At 35.0% G+C, this 23,503-nt stretch overlaps 1 protein-coding gene and 1 long non-coding RNA gene across 2 annotated transcripts; one reads left to right on the forward strand and one right to left on the reverse strand.

Annotated features, from left to right (window-relative positions):
* Nucleotides 1–2,433: 2,433 nt before the first annotated feature.
* Nucleotides 2,434–9,847, forward strand: LOC129451760 (uncharacterized). Its single transcript, XR_012358286.1, has 3 exons — nucleotides 2,434–2,677; nucleotides 7,445–7,521; nucleotides 8,019–9,847. It is a non-coding gene; the product is annotated as an uncharacterized lncRNA (long non-coding RNA).
* Nucleotides 9,848–15,525: 5,678 nt separating this feature from the next.
* Nucleotides 15,526–19,716, reverse strand: LOC129451695 (B-cell receptor CD22-like). The gene is made up of 6 exons (XM_073854804.1): nucleotides 19,598–19,716; nucleotides 19,223–19,486; nucleotides 16,789–16,876; nucleotides 16,529–16,568; nucleotides 16,108–16,259; nucleotides 15,526–15,968 (listed from the first exon to the last, which is right to left on the reverse strand). The coding sequence occupies exons 2-5, from the start codon at nucleotides 19,437–19,439 to the stop codon at nucleotides 16,191–16,193; spliced, it is 414 nt and encodes a 137-aa protein (XP_073710905.1). The 5' UTR covers nucleotides 19,440–19,486; nucleotides 19,598–19,716; the 3' UTR covers nucleotides 15,526–15,968; nucleotides 16,108–16,190.
* Between the last annotated feature and the right edge of the window lie 3,787 nt (nucleotides 19,717–23,503).

Consider the following 23,503-nt stretch of genomic DNA (forward strand, 5'->3'; position numbering starts at 1 on the left):
TGTGTTCAAAATAGTGTCACATGCATGAAGGGAAACAAACAGAGGAGAGAGACAAGAAACGGAAAGACTGACAGATAGAGACAATCAAACATAGCTTCACATACACAAATATATGTGTTGAAGATGTTGAATCTAAATGTAAAGACAGAATGTATAACATTTAAAAAAAGACAACCAGAAAAGTTGGTTATTATATTTGAAGATCCATTGACTCAATGTGCATGAAAGTTTATATCTTTCTGGACTAAAAAAAAAGTACATTTAAAGGAAGAACAGATTTGTGAATAACAGTTTGACTGGAGATTTGGAGCTATGATGAACAAAATGACATTGACATCAATCGTCTTCCTGAGCATGTTTGTGGCAAGAACTTATTCAAGAGGTTTGTTCAAATACATTTTAATGTGATATACTTCATATCTGTTTGTTTTTGACTGACTGTTTACTAGCACGATTGGTATTGACTCCTTATAAGAACTTGGTGTCGGTTATAGAATTTTATATATATAAAAATTAATATATAGTCTTTATTCAGCCTGCCGCCACCAAAAGGCAGTAAGGGATAGAGGCCATGAAATGAAAAAAAAAAAAAAACTTTCCCTCACAGCCTCAATTTGAAATTAACATTCTCTGAAAATGCTGCGTTATTTGAAAAAAAGACAATTTAAAAAATGTACTTAAATTCTCGACCTTTGGCAGTGAGGGGGAAAACAACCTGCCCCCTGGCATGTTATATAATCTCTTTGTTTGTCTAATCTGCTGTAAAATGTAAAAGAAGCTTCAATGTTAAAGAAGCTTCAATATTTTCCACTTACATTTGTGTAATAAAGACGTTACAGAGAAACTAACTGAAACAGAAATACTCACTCGAGTGATTCATTTTCCATTTGCGTTCTATTACCTGTTACTAATGCTGTGTCACTAACCTTTTAAGGTGAAGATCAAACAATCTTTGTAGGCCCTAACCTAATACAACAGAGACCAGCTTCTGTGGCTGACAAAGTGGAGAGTAGAATTACAGGTTCAGGTTAGGATTTTTTTTTTTTTTTGTAATTACTTCTTTGTCTTTTTGCTTACTTTAGCTTCAATTAATGTTGTCATTAAATGTCCACCTTATGATATTAATATTTTACTAATATTAATGTACAGATGTTACTATATTTAAGGTTACTGGTTTAGCAAGGGTCAGCAAGCTTACAACCAAATGCTGTTTTTATTGGCTTAAATTTCTTATAGATGAAAGAGAATAGCCTACATTTATTATTTTTTTTATAATACAGTGACTTAATACAGCTAACACAGTTGGATGTGTGGATGCAGAAATGTACTATTATGTGAGTAAACACTGAACATAATTATGTAGATCTCAATACAGAAATACTAAATGTTTGCTTTAAGTGCATAAACAAAACACAAAGTGTATTCTTATATAACAACTGTTTGACATTTAATGTCAGAGTAGCTGTCTGTAGCTATATGTTTGAACTATTTTAGGGTTGGAGAAGGAAGTGATGAAAAGACTGTCTGGCATGTCAGGGAAAGATAAGTTTACTTAAAAAAAATGAGATGACGTGTATACATTTTAATTGACTAATAATTTTCTATCCATTATTGTAGTTTTTAAAGCTCAAACTTTTATGGAGGGGAGCAATGTCACTTTAAAGTGTGACAATACAGAGATCAAATGGAATGAACTCCTTTACATCATCTGGAATATTAACTTACAAAGCAGGAAATGTTGGATTGGCTTTGAAAAAACTATCCAAAACACCTGTAATGATGGAAAGATGCTGCTCAACTCTTCAGATGGATTTTCTTTTTTCATTTCAAAGATTTCAAAAAAAGATGAAGGATCTTACATATGTGACGTATCATATAAAGGTGGTGGATATAAACAAAAAATAAATATCACTGGTAAGTATCTTATTGTAAAAACTGAGAGAAACATTTTATTGTTACATTCAGTTACAGATGTCAATCAACATATTTACTTAAAAAAAAAACAGCTACTGTAACTGATGGCTAATCTGTGAGTATTAAAACTAAGTTGAGTTCATTTTACTATAACAAAATGTTATGTCCTTAAAAATGTATTTAAAATAAAAAGTAAATCAGTTTTGTTATTACATTGATGTACGTAAGTAATAATTGACAATGGGCCGTTGAATGATAAGAAAATAATGCACACCGTGCCGTTACACCGCAGATGTGTATTATTTAAAAATTATACCACGGTTACCACAAACATTGCTTTGGTGCCTATATTTAAGACATTTGACAAGTTAGGTGTGTGAAAAATAATCAACACCCATGGAACATTTCTCAGCCATTCAGAATAAAAAAAATGTGGTGTAATGACAAATAAATATGAAGTGAATTTAAAGTGAATTAATTATACTGACAAAATTTTAAATATCCTTGTTTTAAGTTAGCAACTTTACCAGTTGGCTGGAGGTTATCAATGGTCAGAAAGTTGCCATCTGTCAAGCCAAATATGAAAAATCTGAACCCACTCTTCAATGGGAACCTCCCTTGAACTTTTCATCCAATATCAGTTATGTCAAGATCAGCAATATGTCTTTTATGGAGAGTCGAGTATACTTGCCTAATTTCATCAGTGACCTTAAATGTGTTGCTACGTACCCTCGTAAGTCAGGGCAACAGAATACAACTTCAGGTAAGTTCATTAAATTTTAAAAGGAAAACCTATTTTTTTATTTTTCTTAAAATTAACATCTTAAATTTAGCTTTTTGTTATATAAAGGTCACAGTAATGTAAAATACATCAATGAAATCATAATTTTTAACCCAGACCGGGGGTAAAATTCCAACTATTTTTGAAATAGCAAGAGGGTTTTAAAACATACGTTTATATATATATATATATATATATATATATATATAAAATATATATATATATATAAAACAATTGGTGAACAATTTTCTGTTATATATTATTTTCGATATATATCCAGTTATTTATAAGATGAGCACACTGTAAAAAAATGCAGCATGAAGTTAAGACATCTTGCTTCTGCCTGTGAATTGTTGACATAACTTATAAAAAAAGAGTTAAAATTTAAAAAATTTATTTTTAGGTTAAAGTAGCATAAAAATATATGTTTTGTAGGAATGTATCAATTCAACCACGTGACCCATTAAAGAGTAACTAAACCCTTAACCAACTTTTTTTAGTTAATGATCTGTAAGAATGATGCTTTATTAGTGCTGTTCATTGATTTTAGTAAGTTTTTTGACATTTGGATATAAAGTGTGTCAATACTACAATATATGGTGTAAACGTCTGAGTGCTGCCCTCTTCAGGTTGAACGGTGGCTACTGCAGTTGAATTTTCCTATTGGATGTTGGGTCCAAAAAGTAACTCGTGACGTAAGCAGGTTCAAGCTCATCACGCCCTTGTTACGATCTCACCACATGCTTGGTACGAGCTAGTTCGTCCCCTCTATCTCCGTTGGGATCTGCCCACTTTTCTCGCATTTTTCAAATATTGCCAGTGGGTGGAGTGAGGCTCTGACCAGGGGTTTAGTTACGCTTTAAAAATGCCTGTCTGAAATCGATTCTGAATCGCAAGACTGGGATTCTTTATTTCATGCGCAGCTTGTGCGTGTACTACGGCATTTGGTCAGTAGGAAGTCCTTATCAGTCTAAAACGGGTGTGCCTCATAAACCTTGAAAAGTGAAGCCTCTGGCTCTTTGATCGCCCCCTGGTGGCTGGCTGCAGTACAAGTCATAACCCCGCCCTCTCCATTCAAATGAATGGGACTATGCTCTAAATTAAAAAAAATTTACACTTCCAATAAAAGTTTTCGAAAGATGGTTTTGGTCCTTTCAAGTAGTTGTTATCACGCTGATATATGCTCAAGTGTTAATTTTTGTGATAAGTTTCATTTTAGCTTGTAATTTGATGCTATAGAAACGGGGCGTGTCGTTATGATTGGAGTGGTTGAATTGGTCGCGCGAGCGTTTGGGCGGAAATTTGATACCTCGGCTCCGCCTCTGGCTCCACGGACGATACCTTCTGCGCATGCCTCGGCTCCAAACTGACGTTTTTACGTAACATGGTGGCGATCGTGGTCGGACATTTTTGGCTTCAATTCATTACAATGGTGGGAGGCGACGTCGCGTCGTCCATCTTTTTTTACGGTCTATGGTCTAAAATCATAACGAGTCGGAGTCGTTTATAAAGTGCATTTAAATAAGCAACACTCGTTAAACAAAATCATTTAAAATATTCTTTATTATCATGAAAATACCTGAAACAATTTGAAGAACAGTGATATAAATATTCCTGTAGATATTTCCTGGAATAGCATTCGTAAGGCTACTTCTTCTGTGGCACAAAGGGAGTTTCTGCATGGGAGCACCCCCTGGCGTTCGGATGTGCCTAGATTTCACCGTAATTCATTCAAATTCATTCATTGAGAAAACGCACATTTGCAACATTAATTGTTACACCCCTAATGTTTTCACATACAAAAATGTTGAATTATAGAGATGGACGTGATGTGGAGTTCTTTAAAGGGTTGGAGGATGATATTTGGCAGACCTTCACAGAACATTCAGGACGTTCCGCGGGAATGTTAAGAGGACAATATCTTATGCATACATTTTAAGTTTCCAAGACATTCTCAGAACAACCCTGCTGGTGTTAAGGACATTGCCTAGTAACATTCCCAGAACGTTCTAGTCAGCTGCAAATATGGTTTGACCCCAAAAATTCTAACAAAAGGTTTCTCGTTGGTTTACAGTAGTATCAGATGTACTTAAAAACATACAAAACGTTTACCAAAGTTTGACTCCAAGAAAGGCCCTATTTTTAAAATGGTGGCCGTCAGGTCCTTAAAATGACCAATACTCCTTTGTATTCCTCCTAAACCAGGAATACTGGTGCCGGATACGTTTTGACCATGTAATATTCTAATAAGCATATTTTGCATAATAGATGAGTGATTACAAATACAATTATATATTAAAGAAAAAAATACAATAAAATACAAGAATAACATAAAATACATAAAAGCTAATAGAAACAAATTAATTAAATTGTTTCAAACAAAAAATACTGCAATTAAAGCAAAACATTTAGAGTTTTAGTGCATACAATGTAATAACAGAAACAAATATACACATGAAATATAAAATTTATGTTTACAGATGTGCAAATGTGATAGATAAACATAACACTAATAAGGTCACTCACTTGATAAACATTAAACTTTAGTAACTTCAATCTCCAGTTCTGAACCCTGCAGAATAAGACCATATAAATACAAAACCAGTTAGAAAATACATTTATATAAAATGCATAAGCAAGGACAAAAAGCACATAGGTCTATTCTTTTCCAAGAGGCAGCATCTATCAAAGACAGAAGTCAAAAATCAAATCACATTTGTTTACTATTTTTTTTATTGTAATAGAGGTAAAATTAAAGAGTAAGACAATCACTCAAGACAAAAATATGACTAGGTATTAAATTCCTTTACAAAAGCTTTTCCAAAAAAAGCTAATTTTTATTTTGTACACAATACATCATCTTCAGTTGGGCTCTTGGTTTTCTCTCTGTAACATTTTTATGTTGCAAAAAAATAACCAGTTTGGAATGTCCCCCTACAGTTATATCGGGAACATTTTTATATGATGTTCTATAAACTTTCCAAATGTCCTCTTTGTAACGTTTCTACATGACCACAGAATAACCTATATGGATTGTCCCCCTATAGTAAGATCGTAAACGTGTTATATGTCTGACAGGGGCCGTTTGTGAACTTTTGTTAATGTTCCAAATGTCCTTTCTGTAAAGTTGCTATGTAACCACAGAATAACCAGAATGTCCCTCTAAGGGCATATCAGGAATGTTATGATATGACCAAAAGAGGACCATGTGGGAACATTCTATTAATGTCCGAAAGTCAACTATGTAACGTTCGTACACTATGTGACCATACAATAACCAAAATGGAACGTACCCCAAAAGCACGGGTCACCAACTGGCGGACTCTGGTCCGAATCTGGACAACAAGATGCGTCCATCTGGACTGCAAAGCCTTTTAACACAATAAAATAAATAAATGGAAAACGCTATTTAACGTTATTATAAAATCCAATTTATATCAGGCACATATGCTCAGTCAAGTAGCGCTATATGGGTCGTACATCGACACAGGTTTCGAGTGCGGCACCAGCACGAACAATCACAGACAGGTGTTCAGGGAAGAAAGCAGAGAGCCTCATCTGCTCGCGAGTCTGTTGCGGTTGTCAAAAGTGGGGACATTAAAAGCCATTATGAAACTAAACAGACACTTTAAAAGAAACTGACTGATATTGCTGATAATCTTTTACCAGTGCAACTTGAAGCACAGAAGAGAGTGTTCAACATTATTTTTAGTGAAGTCCAGACAATAAATGAGAATGAAGGTAACATGTGATATGATTTGATTAAGGCAGAGAGGTTTGTGATGATTGATTGTAATAAATCTCAGTTTTCCTTTTAAGATGTTATGTGGAAATGAATGTGTGTTTTGCAGATTTAGAGATGCTGCATTTTGCACTGTTTGCACATATTTTTGTCAGACATTGTAACTGGATAAATTTAGATATTTTGTACCAAGCAACTGAAAGGAGATACAGTAACAGAACAGCAATAAAATGAGATCCATTTTGTGAAGGATTATTTATGCTTATGCATATGAAGAAACATTATTCAATATACTAGATAACATTAGATTTTGTTCAATAAAACAAATATTTATACTAATTTCTTTAGTTTGGCAAAAGCTGTCAATTTATGTTTTTACTTGCAGTACATAATTGTCCGGACCTCGACTGGTGAGGAGGGTTCATTTACTGGACCTCCACCAATTTTAGTTGAAGACCCGTGCCCTAAAGTCATATAAGAATATAACCTTCAACTACAACACTTTTATGACCAAAAAAATGATGTTTTAGGAATGTGCACGCCTAATGATCTCTAAAGGTTTCGATTTTTCGTCCCCCTTAGAGACTTTAAGAGGAACGTTGCGAAAGGTCGCGAGAACTTCACCTTCTACCTGGGACACAAGTGTTCTGTCTAAATTTAAATATGATAATATCACAGATTCTCACTTGCAATATCAACCATTTGTCAATGAACTCCATAGATCAAGATAGTTTCACAGTGTATTTTGCCTGGCAGTGAACTTTGAGCTTTATTATTTTACAGGTATTATTTATGCTATTATAGCAACATTACACACTAAGTAGGGTTTAAAAAATGGGATCAGAAAGAACATGACCTTTACTAATAAAACGTTTTAAACAAACGTTAATGTACTTGATTACCAAGCCAAAAGTGTCAGTAAAGATCACTGTGAAAATAAAACAAGTCATTTATTAAGTAATGAATTACCAAAGAACTTCAGTAATCTCTAAATTCTTCTCTTACAGACACCATTGCGGTTGCATCCATTTGTTTTATCCTTGTATCTCTGACTGTGGTTTTCATACAATGCAGCTTAGCCCAGGTAAAGAATTTCAGTGCACTTTATACAATATTAGTTGTCTTTGTACACATTTTACATGGTTAGTAGTTAATGTAATTGTGTACACATATATACTTATTCTGTACATGTGCTAATACATTGTACCTACATTAAAAGTCTCTGCTACACTCTATCCCTAAAAAAAACTAATATTAACAACCCTGAATAACACACTCCAAAATACTGGGTTGTTTGCATTGTTAGATCAAATATAAACATTTTCTGGTTTAACTTAACCCAATGTTTGTGCTCGTCCTTTTTGATCAAAGGCTGGGTTAAAAATAACCCATTTTTTTACAGGGCACATAAGCACACAGTATAATGTATAAACACTATCGGTAACACTATTTTACGGTGTCTTATTTATGACATCAGAATCAGAGTTTGCTCATTTAAAAAAAAATTTGTATGTCTGTTTACAACATCATAAATGTAAGACTTTGTTACAGCATAAAACTTAAGCATATTTTCATTTTAAGCTCCCTGATGTGGAAGAAGTAGAAACCTGTGTAAGTTACTGTATATACAACGAGTCAACTCCATCTATAACTCATCAGTTGAAATCTTCAATGCCTGTGGAAGAGGAAAACGTCTCGGTTATGTATGTAACCATGGTTCACTGAGAAAGGAAATGAGACGCAGTGTCTTGACATGACAAAATGGGAACACACCAGCAGCGTGCACTCATGTGAAATCTTTGTACAACTATTCCAAGTTCTTATAGAGATTCAGAGTAATCTCTAAAACTTTGTAAACGTGGTTTAAGGCCACCCTGCCACATTGCATACAGTTAGCATAGATACCCCAGACGAGAGGGCTTGAGATTAAGCCATACTCTTGGTTGAATGTGCCCTAATTAGCAGAGGTGAAAGCATACCGTGCACTTCATAAGCCAATAAAATAACCTCTATTTTCCATTTGCTTGTAATAACTCATCTGATTTTCTCCATGAAGAAGACCTACTACGATATTCCTTTAATGGTCAGTTGACTCGTGAGGAGGAGTATGGAAGGCCTGTAGAACTAGAGTCCTAGATGGACATGTACAAACCTTAGGAACATAATCCGGTCTCGGGTGAAGAATAGCTTTAATATTCCAGAACAAACTCCAAAAAGATGAGGAGATGAAAAGGGCCTGTAAATCCCCTAACCTCATCTGAGAGGTAATGGTGAGCAAAAAGGTCAACTTAAAGAATACATTTTTGTCGAAAAGTTGACTGTAAATTCGAAGGGAGCTCAAGAAAGCCTTTCTAAAACTACAGCCAAGTACCAGGCCGGAACTCTAGATGGAGCACTCATCCTCAAAGCGTCATGCATGAAAAATAAAACCACAGGGTGCTTCCTTAAGGACCCCTCAGATAGAGGTATGTAAAAGGCTGAAATAGTCACAACATACACCTTTAAAAAAGAGGGTTAAAAACCTGATAAAAAACAGTCCTGGAGAGATTCCAGAACGGAACAGGGCAGTTAACTGGATCGATACAGTATGTTTATCAATACACCAAAAAGTGAAAACCCTCCATTTTAATTTATAAAGTTTCCTGGTGGAGCTTGAGAGTTTAAAGGGGACAGAGAATGAAAAACCATTTTTACCTTGTCTTTGTTGAATAATGGTAGTCTACCCACATTTACAAACATACAAAAAGTGCTAAACATGCTAAACATCTCAGTCTCATAGAAATTCCTCTTTTAGAAATGTCAGCCAGAAAACAGCCCAATCTGAAAAACTGATGCTTATGACATGACATGCATCTAACTGCCCCTCCACTTTAAAATAATTGGCTACATTTTTTGAGTGGCAGCAAAGTCAGCCAATCAGTAATGAGATTGCAAGTTAAGCCAGTAGGGGGAGCCAAATAGGTGCAAAACCACTTGTTTGAAATCCCCCACCCTAATAGAGCTTTCTTGGAGAGGTTTTTAGGAAGCTTCTAAGGCATTACAGACCCAAACAAAAAAAAACTGTCTACATGTCACATCACAGAACAAGGATAAATATTCTGTTCAATCATTCTATGTCACCTTTAAAATGGTCTCTACAACATCTGTAGAAAGATCCTGGTTGAAAAGTTTATGCCCTTATGCCAAACCCATAGTTTCCACATTCCTGGTCAGGGGTGAAATATTGCAGTTAGAAGTTCCCTCCTGAGGGGAATTTCCCAAGGTGGGCCTGCCACGAGGGCTAGGACATCTGAAATTCATACTCCGATCCAGCAAACCAGGCTAGCAAAATCAGACTGATCCCTTCTAGGCGAACTCTCACTAACACTCCTGGAAGTAGAGAAATCGGGGAAAAGCATACAGGCATCACCTTGGCACATCCAGGCCCAACAGGGCAGGATGAATCATAAAAAAACATTACTGGCAGTGTGTTTTCTCCTGGGATGCAAACACGTCTACCTCTGCGTGACCATATCTCTCCCAAATCTCCTCCACTACCAAGGTTAGAGTCTCCATTCCCAGGTCTCAACCCCTGTCTCAACAGGATGTCTGCTCCAGGCATATATAATACATGTGTTGTCTACAGCGACAGAAACTTCTCTTGGGCCCAGAGAAGGACCTGATGTGCCAGTCTGCACAGAGGGCGCGACCTCAGACCACCCTGATGATTTATATACAAGACCACTGTCGTATTGAGTATTTTCACCAGAGCATTACGGTGTCTGAGAACTGGAAGAAAGTCCTTCAATGCTTTAAGTACAGTTAACATCTCTAGACATATGTGCCAATGAAAATGTGGCACTCTCCACAGTCCCCTGGCTGAATGGCCACCACAACCGCTCCCCGTCTGTCGAAATTATTACCCTACAACATTGCACCTTGTTCAGGAACCTGTCCTTTTTTACTATTTTCAGGGAAAGTAGGCATCTGCTCATTGTTTATCTTCAGAATCTGCATAATCTCTAAAACCCCAGACACTGCCCATTGATCCTCGCAGTGTTACATCTAATATGGTGGGCAAAGCTTACATGGCAGTGCGTCATGCTGGTGTATGCTAGCACTCAATGTGGGTTTTGCAAGTGTATACCAGGCCAATCTTCTCAGTAAGTTTGTTAATATAAAAATATAAAGGCATTATGTTGCAAATGCATTAAGATTATACGTGCTCTGCCTATGAAACATACATTAGCCGCAGTGTCTTATATGAATTCAAGCTGGTTACGAACGCGCAAGTCTGCATTCGATGCATCATTGATATCAAGGGTACACATTTAATTCCATGCATTCTCTTTACTTGTGTTTTTGAGTATTGGAACTGGTCTTTTGTCGACTGATGATGACGTATATTGAGGACACCAGAATACAATATTGCGTAAGAACACATATTGAGAAATGGCCTTGGAATAGTTGTACAAATATTTCACATGATTGCATATTGCTGGCATGATCCCAATGTGTCATTTCATGACGCAACATAGAGTTCCCTCAAAAGGGAACACACACACACACACACACACACACATGGTTCACGTGACCTGATAGAATTATACAGAAGAGATACATGCTGAAGAAGAATTAGGACAGAACAGTGACACATATAATTACACACGGACAACAATACTAGTGGAAAATCTGTCATTTTAAGAGTGCATCCCAAAAGCAAACCGACTGTGAATGAGGATAAAATCACATGAAATGATGAAATGTGATGATAATATGTATTAATATGTAGATTTGTAAAAAACTGTTTTTTAGAGCCTGGGTTCATTTAAAAAATATCATTCTGTTGAGCTTTGTATGAATATATTTTCTGTCACAGTGTTAAATTAAAAATATACAAATTCAAATGTTTCTCTAAATAAACTTTATTATAACTTTACATTTCATTTTTGTATGTTTTCTTAACCTATTTTGATCTTCAAATGACTTCATTAATAACTATGAAGTATTACATATAACAACGTATCTGATGTTTTTATGTGAACTACTTTCAACCACTTTTTGATTCAAAATAATGCATGTACATGAACAGGCCTTTCCTGATTTTGATAAAACCTTCTTGGGGTTCCCCAAACATTTTGACAGTGAGGCTTTATTCAATCTAAATTTAGATCTTGGAGCTGTGTATTTTGGTTTCACTATCTAATCTGCTCAGTGAAGCTGAAAATCATATTGCTCACTCTAGTGGTAGTGTAACCTCACTGACATCCTTGTTAACTATTTGAACTAACATCTTCCATGTAAACTAATAATGTTAAGTGTTTAAAGCACGAAATTAATATATTTTCATTTTAGATTATTAGCAAGCGATTATCTTAAAGCTAAATGACTTGTTTCTTCAAACAAAAGTTTAAAATGTGTTTAGTGCCAAGAAAGCTCACATTAAATACTGACTTTTTGTTAAAAAAAGTTTTTATTTGTGTACATACATTCTTTTTTGTTTGTATCCTAATAAAGAAAGCGGAACATAAATAAGGATTGCTATTAAAACATGCTGAAACAACAAAGCTGGCAGGTGACCTAAGACTATACACTACACTATACACTATATAAAATGTCATAGAGCTATGGTGGAGCTGTGTTTTCTCTGTATTAAAAACACAAAAACATTCACATAACTGCTTTTAGTAAAAAAAAACAGCTCCCCTGTATGTGTTTATAGTGTTGGCCTCAATAGGCTTTGATGTGTAGTTCTATGCATCTAATTACATTCGATTAATCAAGCAGCCCTTGTAAGGACGTGTACACAGAGAAAAACGAAAATGTCTTCTTTAAAACCATTTATTTATTACAATGTTTTTAAGGTTGGACAGTCAAACCACCAATGAAATTTTAACTTCATTTTAAAATGACGTTTAGCTAATTTAGCAAGGTAACGTTATAATTTCTGACATAGCGGGCTCATGGATAATACATTGAATTTCTGTCTATGACTAGTGGTTAAATATACCCATAACAAATTATATCTCATTTTGACCAACAAACAGATAGATTAGAGACAAATTTCAGGAGTGGCTGAGATGAGACTTTGCTCGACAGGTCAAACGAGCGCTCAGTGTTCACTGCTGGTTAATAGAGCTAACCAAAATCGATAGATCCCAATATGGAAATGTCTTGCAGACGTTATATAGGTTTAATTAGAGTCCATACTCGAATAACTCTCTAGCCACGATGCAGATACAGAGATTAATGAGAAAACAGCAGCCAAGAGACGTAATAAAGATGGTTTATTGAACAATTTTAGTTGTGTTCAATGCTCACTTAAGCTTTGTCGATGGTCTGCCTAGCTTTGTTTAACTTCGTCGATGGTCGAACCATGTCTGGTCAGACTAACTTTGTCTGACTAGAAGCAGATTTAGCAGGTGATATTATCCCAGTTAGCATAAGTGTTATGGCCCAAATCTGGCGCACACCTTACACCCACATACCAAATCTACTGTTTGGAATGATGGCACTAAGGTTGTCCGCTCCTGTTTAGCATATATGGGCCACAAGCAACTATAGCAAGTGTCAGGCAATGAAATAAAAGAAATGAAACAGAAAAGAAATAAAGCAGAATTGGCTACATTATATGCAACAGTCTATTTCAATTCTGGCCCAGACTTTAACCAGACCCGACACCTTCCTCAGGCTCATGTCACATGCTCTTTTTGCCAGATTTCTTTTTTTTGTTGCAATAATTAAGTATAAATGACGAATAAACCAGCAGAAATAGATTAACAACTGACTAACAAGCACACAGCCTTATGAACATTGTCTGCAAATAACATATGAACACATGCAATCTGTCAAGATCTCAGCAGAGGATAAAACAACTTTGCACAAATGATTATCATCTTTACTTATTATAAACCAGTTTGATTTTATTTCTGTCATATGTCCAAAAATGTCTTAAGGATGGTGATCAGTGTTTGGACTATCCAACCACGGCACTGACATTTTGGGGAGAGATAGAGCGAGAAAGAGGAAAAATTGACAGCACAATTAAAAAATATAAAAAAGTTTTAATATTTAATCAGCACTGTCTCACCGTCACATTGTCCATTACGGGACCACAGGAGGAGAAGAGGTTCCGATTGGATGGAATACAAAATAGCATCGAATACACTAACATTAGATACTGCAACTGCAGAACACAGTGTAAAAAACAATATATTTACCTTAATACAATGGATTTTTATCATCAAATCTCAAGGTGTAGAAATACAGCCATTAACTCTCAGACAATCGTTACTCTTTTTGTTCTCATTATAATAGTCCTTATAATAACTGTGGTGTTCATAACAATACCGACATGGAAAAACATTCGTCTATTATACATTAAAATAAATATTTACTCACATATATGCAAGTTATAAAGCTTGAAAATAAGGAGATCACTAAATGTAAGTCTGTTAGGTTTTAACTATTTATATTTTTAAATTAAAATGTTTTTTTTTATTTCTGCTTTTTGTAGAGCAGAGAAAAACGCTTGTGATGCTGAGAAGAGCATGCATATATCAGACCACTACAGAAGCAGAAATAATTTATTTTATTATTGATAGCACAAATTCATGCTGTGATTTTGGCAAATTAATATCGATTAGTCTAACTGCTGTAAAAATGTAAATGCTGTGGTGACCCCCGTCTGTGTGTACAAACAATTGGATGCCATTCTCATTAAAATGAAGATTCATGAGGTAATTTGCATTGACTATTTATGGGAAAGCCATTCTCATTAAAATGAAGATTCATGAGGTAATTTGCATTGACTATTTATGGGAAAAAATGGACGTGTACAGGGCAGGATCTGAGGCTGATTCACGTATGCACACTTGATCTGTGATTAAAAAAGGGAACATTGCTTACAGGAGTGTGTAGGCATGGTTTTATAAATCTGCTTATTTTTGGGTACCATTTTTCGCTTTTGGGTGCACGTAAACTTTTAGTAAGGATCACACACAGTTTTATAAATGAGACCCCTGATGATAATGAGCAAAATAAAGGACAAATAAAATACAAGAACTACAACTGACTTCCAGCTACTGCCTTAAAGGTGCAGTATGTGACTTTTAGGAGGATCTTTTGACAGAAATGCAATATAATTTACCTAACTATATTTTTAGTGGTGTACATAATGATCTGTTATGTTTTTATTACCTTAGAATGAGCCGTTTTTATCTACATACACCGCGGGTCCCTTTACATGGAAGTTGCTGTCATGTTTCTACGGTAGCCCTAAATGGACAAACTCATAACTATATTGTCTCAGATGACATGTTTGTCCTTTGGCAGCTACCGTTGCTTCTCTATCCTTTTCGGAAGGGAGAGCTGAGTGGTGGACTGATCCGTTGGTTGCAATTCACATTATCACCACTAGATGCTATAATCTACACACTGCACCTTTAAATTAAATCAACTGAAAATACATTAAATCTCTGTTATTACAAAACAGACTGACTTTATTTCTGTCATTTGTCATTTTTGAGAAATAACAGATTAATGTTTTATTGAAATTGTTTGGTATACATTATGGTGATCAGTGTTGTCTTTAATTGGGATGTTTTACTCTAGTTTTTTTTCTTCAGTTTTTAGTTATTTTTTGCCTCACCTGCAGATATCAAAAATCAGCACATTTATCGCAACATTGATGACATAATTCATAAGTTTTATAATACAGTAGATCCCATTATGCATTGCAACATGTTACCATGGTTGTGATTCATGTACTGATTCTTCTTTTAATGCCTGATGACATTAGTTAATTTTTTTTGACTGAAGCTTTATCAACTAATAGCCTCTGGTTATAACATTTTGCAATAATTAGCGTGTTTTGGTAAAAACTATTATAAAGACAACAAATTAAATCAAAAGCCTAGAGTCAAACTACTCAACTAAAGGGAACAATGATCATTATAACAGTGACCAAACTTCCAAATAAAACATCATCACCTAAACCTCTATTCATTTTCAAATAAGTAGAAGCATAACAGAAATAAAGGCGGTCTGGGTAATTTTAAGAGATACGTAACATTTTTTCAGTCGATTTTATCTAAGACAGTGGCTGTAAGTCTTCTACTCATTATCATACGATGTCTTTAATAATCAAATAATAACACACACACACAAACACACACACACACACACACACACACACACACACACACACACACACACACACACACACACACACACACACACACACATACACACACGTTGGCATATGTGGTTTATGGGGACATCAACCCAATGCATTTTATACTGTACAAATTGTATATTCTATTCCCCTAACCTACTCCGGTCCCTAACCCCTCTGTCCCCATTAACCATAGCATAGTTAACATGTCATTATAAACTATTCATGTCCCTGTAAACCACATATTTGCTGTATGATTTTTGCTAAAATATTTGTTAATAAACAATTTTAAGCTTGTTTCCCCTACAAAATCCTGAATTGATCATTTGACTCCACTGTAAATCACAAACGGATCCTCCATCACATCAACAGCAGATCTGTTGAATAAATACATGTAATATAAATAAGCAGCTAAAGAATACATTTGTACGGGTGAGATTAAAATGTGCACATTATAAAAGCTGATTAAAATCTGGATATGTTTTATTCTTTTATGAATGTGTCATATTGTGTCACCTCTCAGTAGAAATCTCTTCATTTCCAGTCTCTTTTGAAGCATTTGGCTTTTTGATGATTTGGACGGTTGCGTACATAATCTCCTAATCATTTCCAGATTCAGGGGATGAGACTTTCTTATGAGTCTTTGTAATGGTGGAATACGTATGATCCTATATTGGGACAAAACTAAATATTGAAGTACAACCTGGAATAGCAACACTTTACACTAAGGTTGTCAAAATGATGTAACCCCTGAAGTTACCTGATTGCCTTAAAATTAAGTTAATTCACCAAAAATATTAGTTAACTCAAAAAATGTAAAATTGTCTAAACTAATACTAAAAGGCAACCATGTAAATTACTTATTTACAGTGTATGACCTGTTTAATTTTTTTTTCCACTAAAACTGATCTGCAGTCAGTTAATTGTTTAAGTTTACCTCATCTTGTCTGACGTCATCAGGTCTGTGTTTGTAGTGCCTGTTATAAAGAATAAGAATATAAGAGTTCAGAAACACATAATGGTACATTGGTACAATTCACTCAAATCGGTATGTACACAAGATCACCCACAAATTAAGCTTTTGTTTTAATCAATAGTATTTTTGGTGTTCTACATTAAATAAAAAGATTGTGACCAATTGGAATTTTTAGAAGCAGTGTGAAAGTTTTCTTTATCTTACAGTCAGAATAAACTCACCACACAACCACAATGATGAGAATGAAAATGAAACCTCCAAATCCAGCTGAGACTCCAGCAACCACATACAGAACTGAGTTTTTTCCAACTACAACATAAAAAGTGACAAGATATTAGGGCCACACACTATCCAAACCAAACCACGGCCAGCTAGCAGAGATGGGCTTGATCGCGGTTCACTTGGGCTCAGGCGCGGAATGCGCAATGTGATCTCAAATCGCACCACAGCGCGTTTCCAAAGTAGAAACGTAAATTGTGTGACCACTTACCTTCATCAAACCGCATAGACTTGATCAGAAGGCAATACATGCGCAGGGACAGTGGCAGCTGGTGACTTCTCTTTGGAGGGGCGCAAATTTTAAATATGCGTTTGGTGCAAACCATGTGCATCTTGTCAAAATAAGTGCATGCTGCACACGCGTTGAAAGGGTTTATGATAAAAGAGATGCTCATATGTCCATTTTTGTAAATGCTTAAAATGTTGTCTGCCTGCAAAAGCTATATGCTCATTACCCAGTGTCTTTTTTGTACATAGCAGATATGTGTCATAAAATATGAATTTGATAAGTTTTAATATGAATAAATTTTTTATTAACGTAATTACAATTTGATTTAAAAACCCTGAAATTCTATAATTTTATAGCCTTTGTCTATGACAAAATATAAAAAGTAATCACTTTTTTACGCTTGTGCACAGCATTCAAGAACATTTCCCACAGCTTTGTTGTTGCCGAATTAGCCGGCAAAGATTTCTCATTGTTTGGATTTTAGGATGGAGAATGTTCACTTTACATCTTTCAACAAAGATTAAAAAAGAAGACTTATTTTAGTGAGGTTGCGGTGGGCTTAGGCAAACTATGTCATCAAAACGGTACCTTTCAGGAGAGAAAGCAGAGGAAGAAAAGCAATCTCAAAGTAAAGGTATGTTCTGCTTTACATTGTTTAATGTGTATGGACATAAAAAATGTCCATCACTCTTTATATATTAACCCACATGAAAAAAGTATATTATAGTCAGTGTTGGGTGTAACTAGTTACTGTAATTTAATTACTTTTCCCTTGAAAAAGTAAAGTAAAATTAGTCTTATTTTTGACTGTTTATTAATACTTAATAGCACATTTTAATGCCTGTTTCTGCAAAACCTTATTCTACTTCCTTAACCCTCCCCATTTCTACCAATACTTAAAATAAACAACTACTTTAGTATTAATAAGCAGTTGTTGGAGTATATTGAAACAAAAGTAGTTAAAGGTGCAGTGTGTAATTTTTAGAAGGATCTCTTGACAGAAATGCAAAATAATATACAAAACTATATTATCAGTGGTGTATAAAGACCTTTTTATAATGAACCGTTATGTTTTATTACCTTAGAATGAGACGTTTTTATCTATATCAGGGGTCCCCTTACATGGAAGTCACCATTTTGTGCCGTTATGTTTCTACAGGACAAACTTTTTTAGTAAGTTGTCTCCGATGCCATGTTTGTCCGGTGGCGGCTACCATAGCTTCTCTATGTAATTAAAAAACGAGGGGTAAGCAGTGGACTGAGCCATTGGTTGCAATTCACCAGCACCTCACCACTAGATGCCGCTAAAATTTACACACTGCACCTTTAATAGTTAGTTAAAAGAGAGAATTGGACCCTAAAGTGGGATAATTGAATAATTTATGGACTTTTATAAATTTGTTCTTCGAGCCATTTCAAGCCTATCCTTGTATCATGTACTAAATAGGATTTAGAAAGTAATTAGTAATAAGTAATTAAATACTTTTTGGGAAAGTAATTTGTAAAGTAATCTAATTACATGATTGAAGATGAATTAGTAATTAGTAATTAATTAAATTTTTTGAGTAACTTACCAAACACTGATTACAGTATATAATACACTATAGTAAACTGTGGTAAAATTCTTGGATACTAAAAAAGTATACATAATATATCACCATAAAGTAATTATTCTGTATTAATATCTAAGATATTTGTATTATACATACAGTACTGTTGCACAACAGTTGTTGCACTATAACAACATTGCTTAATATGTTGCACTACATGTCCACTAAACCACTCGATGAAAACAATTTAAACTTGTAAAATGTAAATTAAGTAATAGAACAAACTTTTAATAAATAAGGCCAATCAGTCAGAAACAAAGTACAATGCAATATTTGTTTTCAGACTTATGGAGAAAAAGGCAATTGCGTATTATCTGTATATTCAGATCAAACTCATCTCATTCATTTTGTTAGATCATTTGTTTCATTGGCTGTGACCATTTGAATCAATTTTTAAATGATTAATTATGAGTAACATATGTTTTATGTGATATGTGAATGTATCGTATTGTTTGTTAAGATGTGTTTTTCTGTGCCAATGTCAAAAATTAATTTCAGGTTTTTTGTTAATATAAAAACTGATTAACAGTTTCGTACCTTTAACACTGACTGAAACAACAGCAGATCTCTGAGATCCAACTTCATTCTGAGCCTCACAGTAAAACCCTCCACTGTGACTGGAGTTAATGTTAGTGATGATGTACGTCTGACCAGATCCAATAGATGTTGTTTCATTCACTTTAAACCAGCTGTAGCTCTGAACAGGTGGATTTGCATCACTGCTGCAGGTCAGATTCACTGAATCACCCTCCATTATTGCACCAGCAGGTTTGATGGAGATTACAGGTTTATTTGGAGCATCTAATGAAATAAAATACATGTACTGCTTAGTTAGTAGTAGAGGATCTGACCTAATGAAGTAGAAAGCGAAGGCTTTCAAAAAAATAAAAAAATAATTAAATATGAACTTACAGATGACATTGAGATATCGATGAGGTGATGTGAGATTGTGTCCCTGTACAGCACAGCTATAGTTGCCTGCATCCTCTCTTTTAACTGACTGCAGAATAAGTTTATTGTTTCCGTCTGTTTTCTCACTCAATATCTGTGTGTTTTTAAACCAGATGAATCTGTTAGTCAGACTGCATCTGCTTTTACACGTTAAAGTCACTGATTGTCCCTCTGTCACTCTCTCATCTGAAGACTCCAACTGAAGATCTGACAACACAACACATCAGTGATACTTCACATCTTTTCTACACTCATTCAACAGCCATTTTTATCATCAAGAGTGATTTTCTTACCTGTGATTTTAAGAGTCACTCCAGGATAGCCAAGCCATTTGTTTTGATCAGTAATGAATCTGAAATAGTACTTGTGTGAATATGTTTGTTTTACTTCAATCAGTCTGACGGTGCAGTCGTGATATTTATCACCCAGATATTTAATCCTCTGACTGTATTTAGAGTTCTTAGACAGATCTGGAGGATCAGAACTCTCAATCTTAGTCCAGAACACATTGGTGATCTTATGTTCAGTAGGGTATTTATAAGTGCAGTTTATCATCACTGTTGAACCCGTTAGTGCACAGATGTTTAAAGAGCTGTAATTCACACCCCACTCACCATTTGTACTACAAACCCCTGAAACACAAACAAGCAACAATTTCTGCAAATGCAAATTCTTGCCAAAAATTTTTCTTGCGGTTGTCGTTGGAGTTTTAAAGAAAAGCAGAAATTAACAAATGTGTCTGCAGGCACAGAGAAACTTCCTCAATAATGCTGCAGATATAATGTAGTATCGTTCATGATAAAAACATTTCAAGTTGTATTAAAGTGGGGTGATGTGACAAAATGATAACTCACCTTGAATTATGAACAGAAAAATCAGAAGAAGAATAGACGTCATTTGACAACTTTTTAACAGTCCCTATCAACAGAATAATGAATAACAATGTCTTAAAATATGATTGCTATCATTATCAACCATTTCAAAGCCAAAAAATACCATAACAAAATGAAATATAGTCCATCTAGTGACAGATTACAGGTTTTATGTTGTAGGTGCTGTAATTGGTTAAGTTTTATCCTTTTTGTCATTGCTGTTTTCCCTTTCACTTGTTCATTTTAAATGGTAAAAGTTTATTTTTATTTAAATGTTATATGTATAACAAATTTCAGACAAAAATAGCAAAATTATCTAATGAATAAAAAAAATGTTAGTTACATCAGATATAATAGTGTGTAGAATGTGAAAACAGGAAGAAAATGCTAATCTTACCTCTTTCACAACTGCAGAGTCCGAGCTAGCACTACCAATGTGTAAGAAAAGAAAAGGTGCTGTCCAGAAGTTCAACGTCTCACATGATTATCACTTTCATTTTTTCAACCCTGGTGTGTTTTCTGCTACGTTTTGGTTTCACAGAAAATAAAGTTGTTAAAGACATTCAGTTGCACATGTTCAAATGGTAATAATTTATGAGGCAAATGTGTTTTTTTTGTTTCTGAGAAGGAAAACACTTATATAAACAAGTTGAATTTACCACAGTTTACGTATGTAACCAGACTGATACAGAATTGCATCTGTAAAACTAATAAAAAAACAACTAATACGAATGTGATGAGTTAGACGCTACTGTAATTAATAATAATAATAATAAGTTTATTTTCTATAGCGCCTTTCCAATGCTCAAGGACGCTTTACAAAGAACAGTTAGAATACAACAGACATTCAACACTTATACAGAACATAGACAGTGCCGCTGCTGGCCATTTTGGTGCCCTAAGCATAATTCCTTTATAATGCCCCCCACCCCGACCCTGAGAAAAAAGTCTGTTTTTGCCAGTTTAATTTTTTATTAGCAAACATATAACTTAAAAGCAGAAAGTAAAATCTTCACAGCTTTAGCCAACACACACTACACATTTAAAAGTGCAAACTTTTATAGAATAGCAAAATAGAAAAAAATCACCAAACTTAAATTATCAAAATAATCCAGACATGTTTATCCCAAGTACAATGTCACTTTAAATAAATTACATTAAATAAACATCAATAAGTAAACAAGAATACTCAGTATTCTTAAATAAAACACAGATTCAGAGAACTAAGTGTCACAGTAATGTTTGCTTCATATCATATATAATGACGTTTTATATTTATATATATTTAAGAGGAGTTGTTAGCCTACCATCTGCACTGACTTCTAACGTTAACTTTTACTGAGAAAGTATTAACCACCGTCACGTCAAAATAAACCACAAAATAAACTAACGTTACTGCTCAATATCTAAAGAAACGTAGTAAAGAAAGTAACAGCAGCGTCAGTTACTTGTAAACTGCATATGCATAGGTAATGTTTTACAGTAAATCTCAATTTAGCTTGCACTGAAGTTATAAATTATAACAACATAATGTCAGCACTGCAAGTTCGAGGCGCAATACGATTAGCAGCAGCTGCATGCAGCCCATGCACATTTCCCTTATTTAGGATTGATTAAACATGATGGACTTACATGCAAGTGATGCACGGGCATCATCCCGCAGTTTTGGGCAGTTTCTATTTTTTTCTTTTTTCCGATACTGACTCCTGCTGTCTTTTCGGGGCCATTTCCAAAAGTTGCCTACTGACTGGCCGTTTCTCAATCCGAACGATGCAGCCTGCGCGAGGTCCCAAACAGGCTGCATACGTCATCGAGCATGGTTTATTTCAGTTAACTGAACATTACATTAGCAAGTCATGAGCATATTACAACAGTTTACGATAAACTAAGAATAATAGTCAACTTTATAATCGGTAATTTTACGAAATAAGAACGTTTTGATGACGTATGCAGCCTGGGAGTGCGACCTCTGGAGGCTGCAGCCTTCGGCTTGAGAAACGGCCTCTGTCAAACTTCGTCATGCGCCTGCGCGATCAACCGGCACGGACCATCAAAGGCTGGGGGGCATACTTTCTATACCAGAGTAATTAAATTATCTCGTTCCCCCTTTTTTGTAACATACACATGGATAAAAAGTGCCTAATATTATTTATATAGGCTAATGAAATAATTTCAGCATTATCATTTTTTTCATTAGGCTATTATTTTTGGTGCCCCCTCAGCACGTGGTGCCCTACGCACAGCGCGTGATGCGCGTTATGGGAGCGGCGGGGCTGAACATAGAAATAGGTAGTAGTCATTTGCTACAGACCAAAGCATCAGCAATTGCAGTTGCACATTGCAAAGTGTTATATACAAGAAAAAAAGCAGAAGAATTAGAAGACATACATTATGACTGGTAGTACTGCGCAAAGAGATACGTTTTGAGATTTGACTTGAATTCTTGAAGTGATGTTATTGTGAAAATATTTTGCATGGGATTTAACCAGAGGCGTCATGCCCATTCGAACTGAGGGGGAACGTGGCCCCTTGTTTTTTTTTGAGCCAAATGGATTTTACATGCAACCTCAAAAAAAAAAAAAATCCATTAATATGTTATTTAATCTGTTTAATATGCACAATATTATCAATTCTTTGCTGCATCCTTGTCACTTTTCATAGATTTTTGCCATTTTGATCGTGTTACACTACTTTATTCTGGCAGCAGTCGCAGACGTCATTAGCATCTGAGCGCACTCACAAGCTTTTCTATTGCTGCTGCAACATTTCCAAACCCCAGTACGTTAATGTGCAGTTAACCTCCTTTGTGTAGAAAATGTATGATTTAAAATGTGACAGTCTCGACGTTATATTAGTAGATTTCAAGATTCATCTTGGTACTGCGCCAAAGTTCGCCAAAGTTCACGGGCGCGGAATCACACTTGCTCACATATGAGGTAAAATTTGATGCAATAATGCGCTTCTCTAATACTTTTATCTACATTTTTTTTATCTT

Source organism: Misgurnus anguillicaudatus, chromosome 17, assembly GCF_027580225.2.
Source record: "Misgurnus anguillicaudatus chromosome 17, ASM2758022v2, whole genome shotgun sequence".
Lineage (NCBI taxonomy): Eukaryota > Metazoa > Chordata > Actinopteri > Cypriniformes > Cobitidae > Misgurnus > Misgurnus anguillicaudatus.